Here is a 19,638-nt window from a genome sequence, read left to right on the forward strand (position 1 = left end):
CTATTATGATAAAGGGCCATGTGGTGCTTTGTTCAAAAGTGCAATTAAGATAGTCTTCTATCTAGGTATGGTTGTATTCACCTGTAATCCCAGCACTCGGGAAGCCTACGAGAGTAGGATTTCTAAGCCATCCCAGGTTACGTAGTAAGATTCTGCCTCAAAACAACCCCCTCCCCCCAGCTCTATCTTTTAGGACCTATACCTAGAAAGGAGAGAAGGCATACCTGGGCTGGTAAAGATAGCTCATCAAACACTTGTTGCCAAGCCGATGAACTGAGCTCAATTTTGGGCACCCCCTTCATGGGGTAGAAGAGAGTCAACTCTTGCAAATTGTCTCTGACCTTCACATGAGTGCTGTGGTGCATCCCTAAAATTAAGTAAATAAATTATAAAAATGTGTCTTCATATTCTTCACAGTCAACCACATTTCTTAGATTTTTATTTCTTCGCTGATCATAGATCCTCTCTTGCTGAGCTCCATAGTCTTCATTAGACCAGTTGTTTGTTTGTTTTAGTAGCCTTTCTCATACTTCAGAGCATATATAAATCCTTTTGATGGAAAAAACACAAGATCTCCAGGAAAATCATCTGTCCTTGGGTATTACAACATGAAGAAGGTGTAATACAGATTCTGGAGGCAGGTCTTAGTTTTTAGTTGGTGTACCTGTAGCAAATTTTTTAACCTCCTTTGGTCTAAAGTACCACTGTTTCTGGTATTATGATGAGCTCCAGTGTGGATTGAACAAGTGTTGTGTGCAAGAATGTTGAGGATGCTGCATGGAATAAGATAGACTGTATAGCATAATTTTAATGGAGAAAAATAGGACAAGTAAGTTGAAAATTGAAAATAGTACAATATGTCTCAATAGTAACAATGTGTAGTGCTGAGTGTTACTTAAAAATGAAGCAGACTATCGAGAGAACCTTTAAGATAGTCAGAGGAGTTTATTGAAGAGTGATTGCATTTGAGAAGTGATTCTTGATGGATAATGTATGCAGAATACTTCACAGCAACTGGCGTTTGTTAAGTATTTGAAATTAGGCAGACACATCTTTTCTTAGTCTTCTTTTTCTATATATCAAATAATTTCTGATCATATTCTAGGAAAACATATATTTTTGTATCTGGATTTAGATTAAGGCCCTTAGTTGTCACAGTAGAGAGTTCTATGAAGGACAAAAATGGAAAGGTCTGATTCCTCAAGAGTACATAAAATGTTTGTGGAAGATTGTTCCTTTCCATCTTTTCTCCTTTTTTTCCAAATTTTACTTAAATTACTTAACAAATTGGTACAGTCTGACTGTTAGATCTGCTGAAAGCCTCTGAGCAGGGACTGATTCTGTCTATGGATACTTCTGCGGTTTCTATGAGTTGCTCCAAATTGAGGTTTTCATAACTTTCTGCTGTTTTATTAAGAAATCTCTTTATCATTGATTGATATTTGATGTTCTAGGGGATGGAAATAAAGGAGGATTCTGCTGGCTAGGTTTGTGTAGTATGGTAGATTCATTTGTGAGGCTGCCCAAGAGGATATTCAAGGCCCCTCTAGCCTCTTCTCAGTGTCTTCATGCAGAAGTCAAGCAGGAACAATCTCAGCAGCAGTATTGTGACTAGGGAAACTCAGAATATTGTTAGCCAGCTGTTTGTCTGGAGAAATAACTTCAGTAAGTAAGAAGCTGTGAGTCTATTAGCACATGCCTTCATCTAAGAGAAAGAAATAGCCAGCAGGGCCTTCATTCATTTTATCCTTCATTTGGAAATATTTGTGGTTTTTGTGTGTGTGTGTGTTTGTTTTTGTTTTTTAAGGTAGGGTCTCTTTATTGTGTAGTTCCTCTTGGCCATGACTTAATTGTTATATTTGTATTTAATATTTATTAAGTTAGTTATGAGACAAAGTCTTACTCTGTAATCTTGGCTGGCCTGGAACTCATTGTATAGATCAGGTTGGCTTTTTTTTTTTTAAATTCAGGTTGACTTTGAACTCACACAGATCCACTTGCCCCTGCCTCTTGAGTGCAGGAATTAAGGGTGTGCTCTATCAAGCCTGGCCTGGAAATGTATTTCTAACCTTATCATATACCTTCTATTTTCTTTGCTGTCCATTAAGACTGAGGAAGAACATCATGTCCTTTTGTTATGTGTGCTATTGCACTAAGATTTGGGGAGATAAGTAAGAAACATTGTGTTCAAGTATTGATCCCTTTGAGTTTTCAAATTTGTTACTGTGATGCTTGCTGCCTGTTCTTCTTTGTTCAGTATTTTCCTAAAAATAGGAACTCTTCCTCCCCCCTCTCTTTCTCTTTCTCTTTCTGTTTTGTTGAGTCAGGGTTTCTCTGTGTAGTCCTGGCTTTTCTGGAACTTGCTCTATAGACCAGGCTGGCCTTGACCTTAATGAGGTCCATCTGCTTCTGCTTCCTAGGTGCTGGAATTAAAGGCATGCGTCACCACTGCCTGGCACTCAGCTTTTTATATGACAAAATTATCCTGACTTTCTAAAGTACAAAAAAAAAGAAAAGAGGATGATGTTACCACTTAACATGAGAATTCCTTCTGACACATTTTTTTTTTTCCTGGTGTAAGAAATGAAGGCTGTGAGTGACTAGGGTGTCTGTGAAGGCCTATATAGGCCTATTATTTAATTTCTGTGTCCTAAAAATATTAATTTTTTTAAATTAATAAACATGATGTGTTATGGATAAGGATGCCACAGTGTATGTGTGGATGTCAGAGGACAACTGTGTAAAGTTCGTTTTTTCTTTGCACTTTTACTAGGGTTCCTGGAATCAAATTTATGTTATTAAGCATGTAAAGACAAATGTCCTTACCCTCTTAGCTATCTTACTGGTCCAGGAAATCTTTTTTTGATTGTGTTTTGAACCAGGGCCTATTTCTAGTCCATGCTGGCCTCAAAGTAATAATTTTTTGGCTTCAGGCTCTAAAAGTATGAAAGTATAGGTGTATTTTTCAATACCTTCTAGTTTTACTCAATACAGGTATCAGCAGGAACATGGGGAAGTATAGTATAAAGAGTGTAAAGAGTTATTGAAGTTTTTTGTTCTTAGGAAAGTTGCTATATTCAAGCTAAAACACAGGCTGAGGTGGAATCCAGAATCTGACTTTTTCAGGAGAGTTGTCAGGTTATAAAATCTTAAGTTTTAAAAATTATGTCTGTTTATTTTGTGGGCTGTGAGAGGGACATGGTGGCATATGTATGGAGGTCAGAGGACATTTTGCAGGCATCAGTTCTCTCCACTGTTGAACTTGGATATCAAGGTTACTGACAAGTGCTCCCACACACTGAACGGTCTTGCTGGACCTAATTAGTTTTAAAAAATATTTATTAGTTTTGACATTTGAGACAGTTTTTTATATTTATGGTTGTGAGCCTACCTCTCAACAGCTGACCCATCTCTCCAGCCCTTGAGACAGTTTCTTATAACATAGGCTGGCCTCCAGCTGATTACTCCTGATTCTCTTGTCTCCACCCACCATGTGCTGTGATTGTAGACATGAGTGTGATGTATACTACACTCAGCTAAGTAAGTCAGTTATTAAGATTATTATTGTTATTATTATTATATGTGTGAATGTATTGCCTGCATGTGCCTATGTACAGCACACGCATACCTGGTGCCTGAGAAGGTTGGAAGAGTGTGTGGATCCCCTGGAACGGGAGTTACGGGTGATTGTGAGCCATGTCGATGCTGGGACTCAAGCCTGGGTCTTCTACAAGTGCAGTGAGTGCTCTAAATCAATGCTCCATCTCTCCAGCCCCTTGGCTAAGTAAGTCTTAAAGCTCCTGTCTTAGTATCATATAGTATGTTTCTAAAAAAAAAAAAAAAATCAGTGGCAGTTTCCAGGAGAGGAATGTGTTTTTTGTTTGTTTGTTTGTTTGTTTGTTTGTTTGTTTTTTGGTTTTTTTTTTCAACACTGTTTCTTATTTAGGCCTGTCATTTGAAATTGTTGGTCAGAATACTGATTCCCAGCCTCCATTTATCTTCCAGTGCATTAATTAGCTCTTAAAAAAATCTTAAATTTTCTCAAGTAAAAACAAGGACAGACAATGCAACATGGAATATGGTCAGACCGTGATGGAAATGTAACCTGTGGCTTTAAAACCCTAGGGTCTGAGCTGTGCATGGTGGTGCATGCCTTTGATCTCAGGAAGGCAGAGGCAGGCAGAGTGCTGTGAGTTGTAGGCCAGCCTGTACAGCCTGTAGCATCCAGGACAGCCAAAGTTACACAGAACAACCCTGTCTCCAAAACCCCCCCCCCCCCAAAAAAAAAAAAAAAAAACTAGAGTCTGAGAGCCAGCTTCTAGCTTTGCTATATCTCAGGCTTAATTATTTTAAGTGCTTCATTTTGTTTGGTTGGTTATTTTTGTTTGTTTGTGTTTTTCAAGACATGGTTTCTCTGTGTAGCCCTGGCTGTCCTGGAACTTACTATGTAGACCAGGCAAGCTTTGAACTCAAGAGATCTGCCTGCCTCTTCTTTTCAAGTAATAGGATTAAAGGCATGCACCACCATGGCTAGTTTATAAAAAGTACATATTGTTAATGTGCTAAAATAAGCATAAATTATTTTGCAGTGTTATGATAACTTTCATGATAGATTTGTGATTATTTTTGCTATGCATAACTCATGGCTCATTTTTGTGGCTTGAAATAATTTAGTTCTGATTTGTTCTAAATTGGAAAGTGCTTAGTATATATTTTAACTTTGTGCTTTTTTATTTTTTCATCACATCTCTATTGAGTCAGTTTTGTTGTTGTTTTTTGCTAATGTTGAATTTTTATAAAAATAGCATTTGTTAAGGTGCTGGTTTTCTTAGTCTTGTGGTTTTTAGAACTTGATTGCACATGGTGTCTTGATTTGTTGCTTTTGTTGTGACCAAAAACATCATGGCCAAAAACAGCTTGGGGATGAAACTGTTTATTTCATCTTATAGCTCTTAGTCTACCATGAAAGAAGACGCCAGAGCAGGAACCTAGAAGCAGGAGCCTAAGCAGAACCGTGGAGTAGTGGTGCTTTACTGGCGTGCTTTCCACGGCTTGCTCAGTTTGCTTTTCATAGACCCTTGATGACAGAACCCTCCATAGGCAGGGCTCGTCCACATCAGCCACAGTCAAGAAATTCTTCATGGATATGTCCTCAGGCCAAACCAGTGGAACACTTCCCCAGTGGTTCTTCACAGCTGACTCCAGCTTCTGTCAAGCTGACAAAAAGCTAACTAGCACAGTTGGATATTGAAAAAAGCAGAGGGCTTAGCAGTTACGAGCACTTGTTGCTCTTGCAGGGCACCTGGGTTCAATTCCCTGTCCCTACAGTGACTCACAACCATCTGAAACTCTAGTTCTAGGGGATCCAGTGACCCTCTACTGACCTTCTCAGCCATTAAGCACACATACAGTGCACATACATACTTGTAGGAAAAACACTCATATATAAAATAAATCTAAAAAAATATTTTTAATATATGTCATTCTAATTACAGGGATTACACAAAAGCATAGCTGAGTTTGTGGCCTCGATTGTAACTTGGCTTATGGCTGAATATATTACTTATGATAGAGTGTTTAAGGGCTTGGATCAAGGGGCTTAGAGAGGTGGCTTGGTGGGTTAAGACACAGGCATCTCTCCCAGAGGACCTGGATTCCATTCCCAGCACCCACATAAGGCTCACAACTGTCTGTAACTTCCTGGCCTCTGCAGGCACCAGGCATACAATACACATGGTGCAGGCATACTTGCAGTCAAAATGCTCACAAGCATTAATTAAGTAAATTAAAAGGAAAGAGGAGAGGAGGGAGAGAAAGATAGAGATATGGTAGCTATGGGAACTGAAAAAACATCTTTAAATCATAGACTGGTGTGGTGGCTTGTGCCCGTGATCCCAGCACTCAGGGAGGCAGAGGTTGGCATACTAGCCTGGTCTTAAGCAAGTCCAGGACAGCCAAGGCTACACAGAGAAACCCTGTCTTGAAAAAAGAAGAAGAAGGAAAAAAAAATCTTTAAAGCTTTGGGGTCCTGTACTTCAGATGGTAGTGGTGATGGACTACTAAGTTCTTAGGGAAGATGTTATAAAAAGATCTACCTAGTACTTTGCTTCCTTGTGGCTATTTACTCTTACATATTTTCTTTCCATAGTATGACATCGTTCACTGCCCTTACTAGACATTGAACAATTGGGGCGGCTTGATCTTGAACTTTGTGTCTTCAGAGCTTCAAATTAAATAAATTTATTTTGTTTTATAAGTTAGCCCGTCTCAATTATTATTTCATTATTGTAGCAATAAGCTTGCCAGTTTAGAAACTTGGTACCTAGAATACTTGGCAGTAACTTGGTGTAAACTAGGTAGCCACAACAATGTTAGAATTCTACCGTCAATACTTACTAGTTTTTGTGGTGTTTCTTTGGTTGGTTTTGCTTGTTCTGTTTACGATGGCAGGACAAGGCCCTGTACAAGTTAAGCAAGTGGTCTCCCCCAAGCCGTTGCCTAGCAGTTCTTTTAGGAAATTAAGATATTTGGCCTGAAAATTGGATTGGATGTGTAGGCCTGTAAAGGCAAATGGTCTTTACTATTAACTGCCCTGCAAACCTGCAGCAGGGAATTGCAGGTGTGTGTGTGTGTGTGTGTGTGTGTGTGTGTGTGTGTGTGTATGTGAGGGTAGGGGCACGTGTTCACATGCGTTCATTTGCCCATACAAGCATGTATATATAGGCCAAAGGTTAACATTGGGGCTTCTTCTCAGTCAGTCACTCCACCACCTTATTGACATACTTATTTGAGACAGGGTTTCTCATTAAACCTGGACTTCTCTATTTTGGCTAGATTGGTTGGTGAGTATGACTGCAGGACCTGCTGGTCTCTGCCTGACACTGGGTTACAGATGCAAGCTGTTGGCTTTTCCTTTTAAAGTAGGGTCTGGGGTGGGGATCTAAGTTCAGGTCCTTAATGTTTGAAAAGCAAGCACTTTGCCTACTGAGCTGTCTCAGAAGCCCAATAATGTTTTTGAAGTTACCATTGCAAGTAATTCTTCTAGCTCGTAAGTTATAGAATGCAGTGAACATTATTGAACACCTTCTAGTATCTAGTATGTTGAACTTAAATATTCTTTTTTTTTTCTTTTTGGTTTTTGTTGTTGTTGTTGTTTTAGACAGGGTTTCTCTGCCATGTCGATTTGTAGACCAGGCTGGCTTCAAACTTAGAGAGATCCGCCTGCCTCTGCCTCCTGAGTGCTGGGATCACAGACGTGTACCACTGCGCCCAGCTTAAACTTAAATATTCTTGTGTTCTATATTTCATAGGGTAAAGTGTTTAAATGTTGTTATTCACCCTCTAGCTCAGATATTATATATGTACATTTCTGAGTAAGGGTATTGATAGTCATGGACCAGCTTACCTGAAATAGTTGCTTTTGGGATGATGAGATGAGCCAGCAGGTAAAGGCACTTGCCATCAATTCAAAGACCCACATAGTAGAAAACAAAAACTGACTCCTGGAAGTTGTCCTTTGACTTGCTCTTGCCATGGCGTATATTTGTATACACACATACATGTACATGCATGCACCTGGTGCTCATTCATGTGTGTGACACTGGATCTCTTTCTTGTTCAGCACTGCATATGCTAGGCAAGTTGGCCCTTCAGCTTCCAGAAAAATCTCCTGCCTCTGCCTCTCACATCACTGTTTAAGGGCCAAGTCCAGCTTCTGTGGTTTCTAGGGATCTAAACTCAGGTCCTCATCCTTGTGACAGAAGCACTTTATTTGCTAAGCCATTTCCCCAGGATTTACTCATTTTTAAGTCAAGTTTTCTTTTTACTGAATTTTCCAAGTTCTTTGTGTATATTAATGCATGGCTGCTGTTCTTGACAGTTATCTCATAATATTGTCTCCAAAATGCTGGGTCTTTATCTGCAACTGGGCTAATAGCCCTCCTGAGCTCTATTCAGGGACTTCCCTGCCATAGTGCTAAACTTCAGCTGCTCTCCATGACCCTTCATGCCTTCATAAACAGTACCACCTGTGACTCTTACACACTAGCTACTAAGTTTGACTGCCAGCATCTAATACAACTTTGGCCACTTTTGGAACACTTCTGGGTGCCGACTCTGAGGAAACACTTCCCGGAAGCTTCCACTCTGGCCTTGATCACCACTAATTTCTCACCTCCAGCTAATCAGCATCCATTGTCCCAGTTTTACTTCAGTGGTGCTGGCCTCTTGTTAATCATGGCAGAACCACAGTCTTCTTTCTTTCCTTTCCTTCTTGATTTATTTATACAATGTTCTGTCTGCATGTTCACCTACACGCCAGAAGAGGGCACCAGATCTCACTATAGATGGTTGTGAGCCACCATGTGGTTGCTGGGAATTGAACTCAGAACCTCTGGAAGAGCAGCCAGTGCTCTTAACCTCTGAGCCATCTCTCCAGCCCCAGAACCACAGTCTTCATTCAAAATAGCAAATGACTCTGGAGTTTTTAAGCTTCCTTCTGGGCTAGGCAGTGGTGGCACATAACTTAAGTCCCAGCACTTGGGAGGCAGAGGCAGGCAGGCCTCTGAGTTTCAGGACAACCAGGGCTACACACAAAAGCCCTGTCTCCAAAAAAGGAAAAAAGTTTCTCTCTCTTTATAATTTATTTATTTATTATTTATGCAGTGTTCTGCCTGCATGTACACCTACATGCCAGAAGAGGACACCGGATCTTACTATAGATGGTTGTGAGCCATTGTGTGATTGTTGGGAATTGAACCCAAGACCTTTGGAAGAACAGCCAGTGTTCTTAACCTCTGAGCCATCTCTCCAGCCTTCTACAAGTGTTCTTAACTGCTGAGGCCATTTCTAGACCTTAAAGTTCTTTGACTTATTTTTGGCCTTTGTGTTATTTAGAAATGTCATTTAATCTCAAAGTATTTGGAGTTTTACAGCTGGCTCACTGTTACCAACTTCTAGCTTAATTCTATGAATTGAGAGTATATATTGCTTGCTTTAAATTTGTCAGTATGTTTTATTGTGGTCTGTAATAGTGAAATTATACATGTGAGCTTGAGAGGTTTTAGTTTGTTTTTGCTAGCATACAAATTTGTTGATTAGGTTACTTTTTGTTGTTTTGATGTATTTTCCTCCACATTTTCTACATAAATGTCATGATTTATATATGCATTCAGTAGGATAATTTTATGCAAATTGTTTTACATAGGTTTTTGTTTTGTATTTCTGTTTTCTTTTCTTTTGAGAGAGAGAGTCTCATTATGTAGTCTCCTGCAACTCAGTTTGTAGACCATACTGAGGCTGGCCTCAGACTCATTGAGATCAGCCTGCCTCTGCCAAATACTCACATACATAGAAAAATAAAATAAAATAAGTAAATCTTTTTCTTTAATTTATTTTTGAAATTATCTGTGTGTGGGGGGGGTAGTGTGCACATGTGAGTACAGGTACCTATAGTGGTCAGAGGCCTTGGATACCCCTACAGCTAGCTGGTGATATAGGCAGTTGGGAGCTGGCCGATGTGGATGCTAGGAACTGAGTTCACATGCTTTCCAAAAATGTCAAGGACTCTTAATCACTGCACAATCTCCCCCAGACGGTATCTTTTTATTACACTTATTTATTTGTGTATCTGCATGTGGAGAGCAGGGGACAGCTTGTGGGAATTCCGTCCGTCCTTTCATCTTGTGGGTCCTACAGGTTGGACTGAGATCATCAGGCTTATAGGCAGGTAGGTGCCTTTGTCCTGAGCCACCTTAGGTTGTCATGAGTTATGAAACTAGTTTTTGCTTGTTTGTTTTGTTTTGTTTTTTGAGACAGCGTTACTCTGTAGTCTTGGCTGTCCTGGACTCTCTTTGTAGACCAGGCTGGCCTAGAAATCACAGAGCTCCGCCTGCCTCTGCCTCCCTGAGTGCTGGGACTACAGGTGTGTGCCACCACGCCTGGCTGAAACTAGTTTTTTAAATAATAATTTTGTGATAAAAAAAAAAGGTACAACTGTATAGTCACGCATGTTTAATTGCTTTGGGATTAATTCCTACAAGTAGACTTGCCAGATTAAGAGGTAGGTAAACAATTACCTATGAAGAGATATGGCTGGGCTGGGTGGACTGGTGTGCTCTTAATTCAGTACTGCTTAATAGGTAAAAGCAGGTAGATCTCTTGAGTTTGAGACCAGCCTGATATACATAGTGGGCTCCAGGCCAGCCAGAGTTACATATGAGACCATGGCTCAAAATAAAAAGCAAAAACCAAATTTTACTGAATTTATGATTTCATTTCTAATAGTAGTTGATAATTAGCAGTTTGTGATTTTTTTTTTAAGATTTATTTATTATGTATACAATGTTCTTTCTGCATGTGCACCTGCACACCAGAAGAGGGCAGCAGATCTCATTATAGATGGTTGTGAGCAACAGTGTGGTTGCTGGGAATTGAACTCAGGACCTCTGGATGAGCAGCCAGTGTTTTTCACCTCTGAGCCATCTCTCTAGCCCCAATTTAATAAATATCACATTACAATATGGGAATTTTTTCCCCCGGGGTATTTGAGAGCATTTGCCTTTATGTCCTAATCAGGGTTTAATGTTAACTGATAAAACACTTGTAGTTAATAAGATACTAGATAGTAGTACAATGATATTTGTTGTTATACTTTATAATTTTCTGTGTTTTACACATTTCTTCTTTTCATTGTCTTTTTAAAATTTTATTTATTTTTATGTACATTTGAAATATATACATACATATCTATGTGAGGGAATCAGATACACTGGAATTTGAGTTACAGACCAAACAGTTGTGAGCTGCCATATGGGTCCTGGGAATTGAATCAGGGTCCTCTGGAAGAGCAGCCAATGCTCTTAACTGTTGAGCCATTTCTCCAGCCTCCTTTATTGTCTTTTTTTAATAAATGTTATCAGCAAAGGTGAATAAGGAAATTAGCTGGGCCTGGTGACAATTAAACTCATCCCTCTGGAGGTAGAAGTAGGCTGATCTATGAGGCAAAAAACCAAACCAAAAAGAAGAAAATTATTCATTATTCCGACCTTAAATTTATTAGCCTGGTAGTAGATTTTTACATGTGATTACTACTATTTACATTTCTTTTGTCATTATTGATTTTTTTTATATTTTCAGTCAAAAGTGCAAGAACAGTATTTTGGTCACCCAGTGTAGTTTTGTCTGTTTGTTTGTTTTGTAAGGTTATTTATTTGCTTTTGTAAGACAGGGCTTATCTATGTTGCCCTGGCTGTCCTGGAACTCTCTCTGTAGGAAGTCTCTCTCCAGGCTGGCCTTGGAACTCCAAGATCCACCTGCCTCTACCTCTGCCTCTGAGAACTGGGATTAAAGTGTGTGTCCTAAGATAGATCTAGAAGTGATAGATTTTTTTAAACATATTAAATGAAACATATTAGTGGAATATGAGGTGGAGTTTCTCAAGAACTTATCTCTCCAAATCTCATTTGTTTTTGTTTACTTTGCTCTTTTGGAATTTTCTCTCAATTATCTTTTGAACCAAAAACCACTGGAGGAAGGTATATTAGTCCAAAATGTTATTCTATGTAGTTATGAGTACTTAGAGAGCTCAATGGATAGAATTAGACACTTTTAAAGGTGGCAGGGTTGGGCTGCTGTCTCACTGTGATGAAGCACTTGCCCCTGAAACTGTAGAAAGTGAGACCATGGATAAGGAGAACTACGTTACACGAGATGCATAAAGTTCACAGAGCTAACCCAGAAAAGATATTTATTATTTTAAGCCAAAAGGAACTTGATGCTTAGGACACATTTATTATTATGCTTTGTTTACTGATCCAGAAAAATAATCTATTTTGGAATGGGGAGATGGGCTATAAAGTGCTTACCATGAAAGTATAGCTTGTATTTGGATCCTGAGCACTAATGTAGAAAGTCTAATGTATGGCTCTCAAAGGAGCCACATTTTGTAAGTACTCAACACCAACATTGCTGGGCAGTGGGAACTAGCCTTTGCCATTACTGCCATTAAGACTGTGGGGTAGAGACATGCTCATGTGGTGCTGAGGAAAGCAGACATTGACCTAGCCCAGAGGACTGGAGAGCTCACGGAGGACGAGGTGGAGCGTGTGATCACCCTCATGCAGGATCCACGCAGTACAAGATCCAGACTGGTTCTTGAGCAGAAAGAAGGATATGAAGGACGGGAAGTACAGCCAGATCCTGGCTGATGGTCTAGACAACAAGCTGTGTGAGGACCTGGAGAGCCATTGAAGAAGAAACCTGAGGTCAGCTCTTACCTCCACACACATCCACATACATGCACCTGCACACACACCGAAACAGAAGTGTATTTTTAAGCAGTTTTTTTTTTTGGCATTTTAAATATTATGTATCAAATTGCTAGATTAACACCTAACTGCTTAGGTCAGTTGTCTAGAGCGTCATGATTGTAATACAAAATTATTACTTCACCTAAAGTGTCTGTGCAAAAATGTGAAGAGCAACATTTTAAGAGGTATTTTTTTTAGTGTATTATATAAAGAGAACTAAAGATTATCATAGCATAAGTGTATTTTTTGACTATTTAACTAATTGCAAGGTCTTTAAACAGAACTTTGCTTCCTGAATAGAAACCACTCTTGCCTTCCTAGTCGTTATCTTTTATACCTATGCTTAATTTTGGTTTTGCGGTTTTTTTCTTGTTGTTGTTTTTTTGTTTGGGTTGTGTTTTTCCCCCTGTTAAGAGCCATTCATTCATTCATTCATTCATTCATTCATTCATTCATTCAGTGTTCTGTCTGTATGTCTGTCTGGGTTGATTTTTTTCCCTTTTTAGGATTGATTGATTGATTGATTCAATGTTAGACCTGCAGGCCAGAAGAGGGTACTAGATCTCATTATAGATGGTTGTGAGTCACCACCATGTGGTTGCTGGGAATTGAACTCAGGACCTTTGGAAGAGTAACCAGTGCTCTTGACCTCTGAGCCATCTTGTCATCCTCCAGTTTTTTGTTTATTTGTTTGTTTTTTGTTTGTAAACAGCGTTTCTCTATGTAGCCCTGGCTGTCCTGGAACTCACTCTGTAGATCAGGCTGGCCTCAAACTCAAAAGAGCTGTGCCTCCCTGGCACAGCTGGGATTAAAGGTGTGCACCACTACCACCCAGCTCCTTTCCTTAAGTTGTAACATATATTGTCTTTGACTTGTTTTTGTGCTACATACGCAATTAAAATCACGTAAGCTATATTCTGGGTTGTGTTTTAAGATTCATTTTTATGTAGAGGTATATATATATATATGTGTATGTGCCACATGTGTGCAGGTACTTAAAGAGGGTAGAAGAGGGCATGGGGTACATGACGGTGGAGGTCTTCTAGTACATGAAGTCTAGAACTTGAACTCAGTTGGCTAAGGTTTGGTTGCAGGTGCCTTTAAATACTAAGCCACCTTATTGGCCCAGTGTTTGCTTTTTTGGAGTGGGGGGGCAAGGTCTTACTACATAGCCATGGCTGGCCTAGTACTCTCTATGTAATTGAGGTTGTCTTTGAACTCACAGCAGTCTTTCTACCTCAGCTTCCAGCTGCTGGGATTACAGGTGTATGCCACCATAGCCAGCTTTCAGTATTGTTTATAAAATTCACTGTTTCATGTTTTCTTTATTTTTATGGTTTTCTAGTCTAAGAGTATATCACTAGTTATTAATCACATTTTTTTCTGGTCATGTAGTTTCATTTTATTTTGGACTATTTCATAGTTATTTCCTGTTGGTGTATAGGGGGACTTACTTTTCTGTGAATCTTCAATCTGTCACGTTTGAAGTAAGCCTTTTTTGCTGCCTCGTTACTATCATTTAGTCAATGTATGATTTTCCCTGACTTAAGCTTACCACAGCAGGTATCAAAGGCAGTAATTCAAAGAACTTTATTCTTTTAATTTATTACTTTATAAATGCATATTTATTGTGTATACATACTTTACAGATTTATTTTCATTTTTAGTTTTGTTTATGTGTGTTTAGTGTATGCCATGTGGTGGGCAGTTACTGCTAGAGGCCAGAAGATGTTTTTGTAGTCCATGAAACTAGAGTTAATAGGTAGTCATCAGCTGCTAATCCCTAGAAAAGCAGTATTCTTAGCTGCTGAGCCATTTCTCTAGATTCCAGGGAAAATGGTGTATTTTTCTAGATAAAAAATACCAGGAATCAGAACTTTGGGTGGAAATTTGTCTATCAAAGGTATGTTATTAGGCTGGGTGTGGTAGTACATGCCTTTGATGCTACCAGAGACAGGCATATCTCTGAGTTTGGGGCTAGCCTGATGTACAAAGTGAATCCAGGACACCAAGGGCTTTTGCACAGAGAAACCCTGTCTGGAAAAACAAAACAAAACAAACAAACAAAAGATTTGTGTGATTAGAGGGAAAAAAATGGAAGCAGAGTACTTAACAAGACACTTGGGGGTTAGGCTGCCCAGATGACTCATGTAGAAAGCGTCCTTACCATTAAACTTAAAGAGTTTGAGTTTAGAACCCACATGGATAGAATGAGAGAACCAGCTCCTACAAGTTGTCTTCTACACCTGTGACTAAATTATGATCAAATGGTTATTAGTCAGAATACTTGTAAGTCCATAAAGTAAAGTCCAGTAGTGTGAGGTCCCATTTTCATCCCTTTTCATTTTATTAATTTTATAAGACACTATAACAGCTGATACTAAAGCTGCAACTTTGGGCAATAAAATAGAAATCCTATGTTGATTGTGACAAGGGAGTGCAGTTTGAGTTTGTTTTGGGTTTTTTGTTTTGTTTTTGAGACAAGGTTTCTCTCTCTAGCACTGGCTCTCCTGGAACTCTCTCTATAGATCAGGCTGGCCTTGAACTCAGAGATCTGCCTACCTCTCCTCCTTAGTGCTGAGATTAAAGGCGTGTGCAACGACCGCTTGACAATTTTATTTTCTAAAGTAAAAATCATGTTGCAAACTGGCCATGGTGGCACATACCTGTAATTCATTACTCAGGAGTCTAAGGTAGGAGGATTGCTAATTTGAATTCAGCATGGGAAGGTGCATTATGCTTTGGAACAAACTACCGTTGGTACCAGTGTCAGAATCAGTTTGAATAGATCAGTAGACTCAAATGCTGAGTCAGAATGTTAATACTGTGTGTTATGATTGGGGAGGCAAATGGATATCTGTGAGTTCGAGGCCAGCCTGGTCTACAAAGCGAGTCCAGGACATCCATGATGACACAGGGAAACCCTGTCTTGAAAAGGAAAAAAAAAAATGTAAGAAAAAGAAAAGGGAAAAAAAAATGCAGATTTTGGCCCAGAGTAGTGAGGTACATCTTTAATTCCAACACTGGAGAAGCAGAAGCAGGCAACTCTCTGAGTTTGAGGCCATCCTGTTCTACAGAGCAAGTTCCAGGACACCAGAGCTACAAAGAGAAACTCTCTTGAAAAAAGCCAAACCAGAGAGAGAGAGAAAGGAGAACTTAACTTTATAGATCAGGAAGCTGAAAGGTGAGAACCTTTCTGAAGGTCATGGAGTGGAGGCAAGATGCAAATTTAGGGAACCTACTCCAGAGTCCACATTGTTTTAGTATTTTTGTTTGTTTGTTTTCTGTTCTTTACATTTTTTTAAGAGAAAAAGTGTGAGTGATGAGTGTGCCATGGCATGGGGTAGATATTAGAGGATAACTTGCAGGAATCAGTCTTCCTACCATAGGGCCTGTGGATTGAACTCAGTTTTTCAGCCTTGGTAACAAGCACCTTATACTCTGAGCTCTCTTGCCAGCTCAGAGAGTTCAGTGTTTTGTTGTTGTTTATTTGTTAATGTATTAATTTTTTTTTTTTTTTTTTTGAGACAGGGCCTCACTGTGTAGCCTTGGCTGGCATGGAACTTTTTGTGTAGACCAGGCTGGCTTTGAACTAATAATTCTGCCTCTACCTCCTGAGTTTGGGGAGAGCCCATGCTCTCCTTTCATACAGATCTCTTTCCTGATTGGCTGGAGGTGGATAACCTGTTCCTAACACCAAGCACAAGTTGGTGAATAAATGAGCTAACAGGTCCTTCTCTGTAGTCCTCGATGAATTCTGTGCCAGCATTCACCAGCTGGTCATCTGGTCTCTCTGAACATGGTACCTTATCTGTAAAGTAAAAGTCTTGCTGCATAGGATCATTTAGGGGATTAAATAATATACTGTACTTACCAGTTTCTGGCTCTGAGTAAGCGCTCAGTAAATGTTGGCAATTTTTATTGGTATTGTTCTTTAGCTTTTAGAGCAATACTGAAGCAGTTTGTCAGAGACTAGATTGTAAGACCCAGTTAGGTGGGCAGTTTTCCGTTGGCTTTATTTAACAAGACAATAATCTTATTCTATGTATTTCTCTTGACTCTTTTGATGTGAAAAGCAGAGAGGTAAAGCATTATTTGACAGATGTATGGATTCAAGCAAGAAACTGAGGTCCAGTTGCAAGGAAATGACTTGTATAATTCAGAACCCTGTCTGAGGACACACAGAGGACCCTAGAGGGCGGAGAATGAACACAGCGCAGGGGCTAGTTCCTGAGTCGCATCTTCGGTTAGTTCACTTACCAGTGTGGGTGAGGGTCCCTTGTCAGTAAGCAGAGACTCCTCCCCTCTCTGCTCCAATATATCGGCTGGCTTGTATTTATTAAAACTTTTTAAACATGAATTCGATTTTGTGACTTATCTAAAATAGGCAAGGAAGCTCTGTAACTGAAGGTTTGTTGAGACCCCTTACCCCACCTGTTCCTGTGCCAGATTTTCCAAAGTCTTATGTACTGATTGTTGCTCCTCAGACTTAGGGTCAGCATGCTCTGTAGGTTTCAAATCTGAATGGTGATGCCGCTGCCATCACCACCACTGCTGCCGCCGTAACCATACCACCACCACCAACCACCACAGGTGTTGCTGCTATTGGCTATTCACAGTTTGCTGCTATAAGAATATAATCTGCTGTGAAACTTTCACCTTCCTTTTTCCTTCCTGTGTCCAGTGTTGTACTTCTTTCTCCTGGTGCTTTTGCCATTCAGCCAACATTTCAAGGAAATACTATAGATATCAAAGTTAAGAGCTTACTGCCTCTCTAAGGAGATGTGTTAGCCACAGAAAAGAAAGTAAATGAGAGAGAACCTGTCCATGCCCCCATTTGGGCACAAGGAATGGACACTTGCTAGAACTCAGGGGAATGCTCTGCAAGGCCTCTGGAGAAGTAACTGGGCATAGCCTGCCCAGGAACGATGGTTAGCCTGCTGGAGTCAAGGCTGAAGACAAGTTTTACCTTCCCTCAACCCCTTCCCTAAACTTAAGCTAATGTTGCCATACACAGTATCCTAAGTTTGTGGCTTAAAACAGGCATCTCACATAACGGTGAATATTTTTGCTTTTCATAAAATGTTTCAGCTTAGAAATTGGAAAGGCCATCTGTGCCTTCCTATCTCTGTTACTCTAGAGGTTGTAGTTAATGGCTTTTATCTCTCTTTTTACAGGGAACTCTAATGATCCATGATAAAGAGGTCACTCTTGAGTACGTACCAAGTCCAGATTTTTGGTACTGCAAACGAGTAAGTACTAAAAGTTTTGTTTTGGGGGGATGGAAAGATAGCTCAGAGGTTAAGAGCACTGGCTCCTCTCCAGAGGTCATGAGTTCAATTCCCAGCAACCACATGGTGGCTCACAACCATCTATAATGAGATCTGGTGCCCTCTTCTGGCATCTAGGCATCCATGCAGGCATAACACTGTATACTTAATAAATAAATTAAAAAAAAGAAAGAAAAAAAATTCTGTTTTAGAAATAAGCATTGTAGAGGCAATATTCTAGTTACCACCTAGCCCAGTGTTTTCTTGCATTGCACTGAATAAAATTGTCTTTAAAGGAAAATAAATTAACATCTTATGTCTCCGTATCTCTAGGTATGCTACCTATGAAAATTTTAAACTATACTCTTATTGGAGGTCTTATTGCAATGAGTCTGGAAATGCAATTTTAGTTTTTGTTGCTAATAGTTTAAAATTAATTACAAGGTAGGTGTGGTGGTGCACGCCTTTAATCCCAGCAGCTCTTGGGAGGTAGAGACAGGCAAGTCTCTGACTTCAAGGCCTCCTTGGTCTACAAAATGAATTAGTTCCAGGCCAGCTAGGGCTACACAGTGAGACCCTGTTTCAAAACCAGTCATAACAACAAAAAATTAATCACAAAAGATGTATAAAGTTAATGGTACATGGTTCAGTGTGTGTGTGTGTGTGTGTGTGTGTGTGTGTGCGCATGCATGCATGAGAAAAAGAGAGAAACGTGGGAAGATGACTCATTGGTTAAGAGTACTTGCTATGAAAGCAAAAAGACCCAAATTCATATCCCAAGTTCCCATATAAAATCCATGTCTGGCTGTTCTTCTAGTTTGCTTTTTATTGCTGTGATAAAATGCCATGACCAAAAGCAACTTAGAGAGGGGAAAGGTTTATTTTATCTTACACTTATATTCAGGAAGTCAGGACAGAAATTCACGGTAGGAACTTGGGGGCAAAAACTAAAGCAGAGGCCATGGAAGAGTGCTGTTTATTGGCTTTCTTCCCATGGCTTAATCAGTTTGCTTTCTTACACAACCCAGAAACACCTACCAAGGGTTTACACTGCCTACAGTGGGCTAGGCCCTCCTGTATCGGTCACCAATGCTCCAGAGGTTTGTCTACACGCAGTCTAATAGAGACATTTTCTCAAGGATTCCTCTTCCCTGATGATTCTCTTTGTGTAAAGTTGATTTAAAAAAAAAAAAAAAAAAAAAAAAAAAAAAGCTAACCAGGACAGCTGCATGTGCGTGTAGCTCCAGCCTGGAGGGGGGAAATAGGTAGGTAAGGTTAACTAGCATAGATGAAAGGCTGAACTGCAGGTTTGAATGAGAGACCCCTCTCGCAAAAAATAAGATGGAGAGTAATAGAGGAAAACACCTGTTATCTTTCTCTAGTCTCTGCATATATGCACACGCATGTGCACACATAATAAACATGCAGTAAATATGTGTGGTTTGGAAAGATAACTTGTAATCGGCACTACGGAAAAAAAAAAGAGATTGGCATATTCCCAGGGCTCTCTGTTTAGTTAGCCTAGCCTACTTGTTTGGACCCAGACCAGAGAAACGACTTGTTTCAAACAGAAAGCTACTGAGAAATGACACCTAAAGTTGAACTGCATGGGCACACACACAGACAGACCAAAGCATTTGCTCATGCATGTTAAGGCTGGGGGAATATAGCTCAGTAGAGCACTTCCCTAGCATGTGGGATGCCCTGGGTTCAATCTCTGGTATTAAATCTTGATTGATTTTATTTATTTATTTTTTGATTGGTTTTGCCTGCACATATGTCTGCATGGCTTGTGTGCTTGATGTTCGTGGAGGATAGAAAATTGCATTGGATCTCCTGGAATCAGAGTTACAGAGAGTTTTGAGCCACTTTGAATCAACCCTGGGTCCTCTGTAAGAGCAAGTTCTCTCACCTGCTCAACTTTCTCTCCAAGCCCTGGGAAGAGTCTTAATGAGGAATCTTCTAGATCAGGTTGGCCTGTAGAAATGTCTGCGGGGCATTGTCTTGATATAGGAAGATGCAGCCCATTGTTGGCTACACCATTCCTTAGGCAGGGAGGT

The 19,638-nt window shown here is 39.8% G+C and overlaps 1 protein-coding gene across 6 annotated transcripts in view; it reads left to right on the forward strand.

Annotated features, from left to right (window-relative positions):
- Nucleotides 1–19,638, forward strand: part of Rbm6 (RNA binding motif protein 6) — a 90,694-nt gene that overhangs the window by 46,255 nt on the left and 24,801 nt on the right. For 5 of the 6 annotated variants that reach the window (XM_021662398.2, XM_021662384.2, XM_060385301.1 and 2 more), the window contains one exon: nt 17,486–17,560. In XM_021662398.2, the coding sequence (XP_021518073.1) occupies nt 17,486–17,560 (75 nt within the window). Of the gene's footprint in view, nt 1–16,440; nt 16,555–17,485; nt 17,561–19,638 lie in introns of those variants that run through there. The other variant, XM_021662429.2, reaches the window with a different exon arrangement.

This window comes from Meriones unguiculatus, chromosome 6 (assembly GCF_030254825.1).
Source record: "Meriones unguiculatus strain TT.TT164.6M chromosome 6, Bangor_MerUng_6.1, whole genome shotgun sequence".
In the NCBI taxonomy this organism is placed as follows: Eukaryota; Metazoa; Chordata; class Mammalia; order Rodentia; family Muridae; genus Meriones; species Meriones unguiculatus.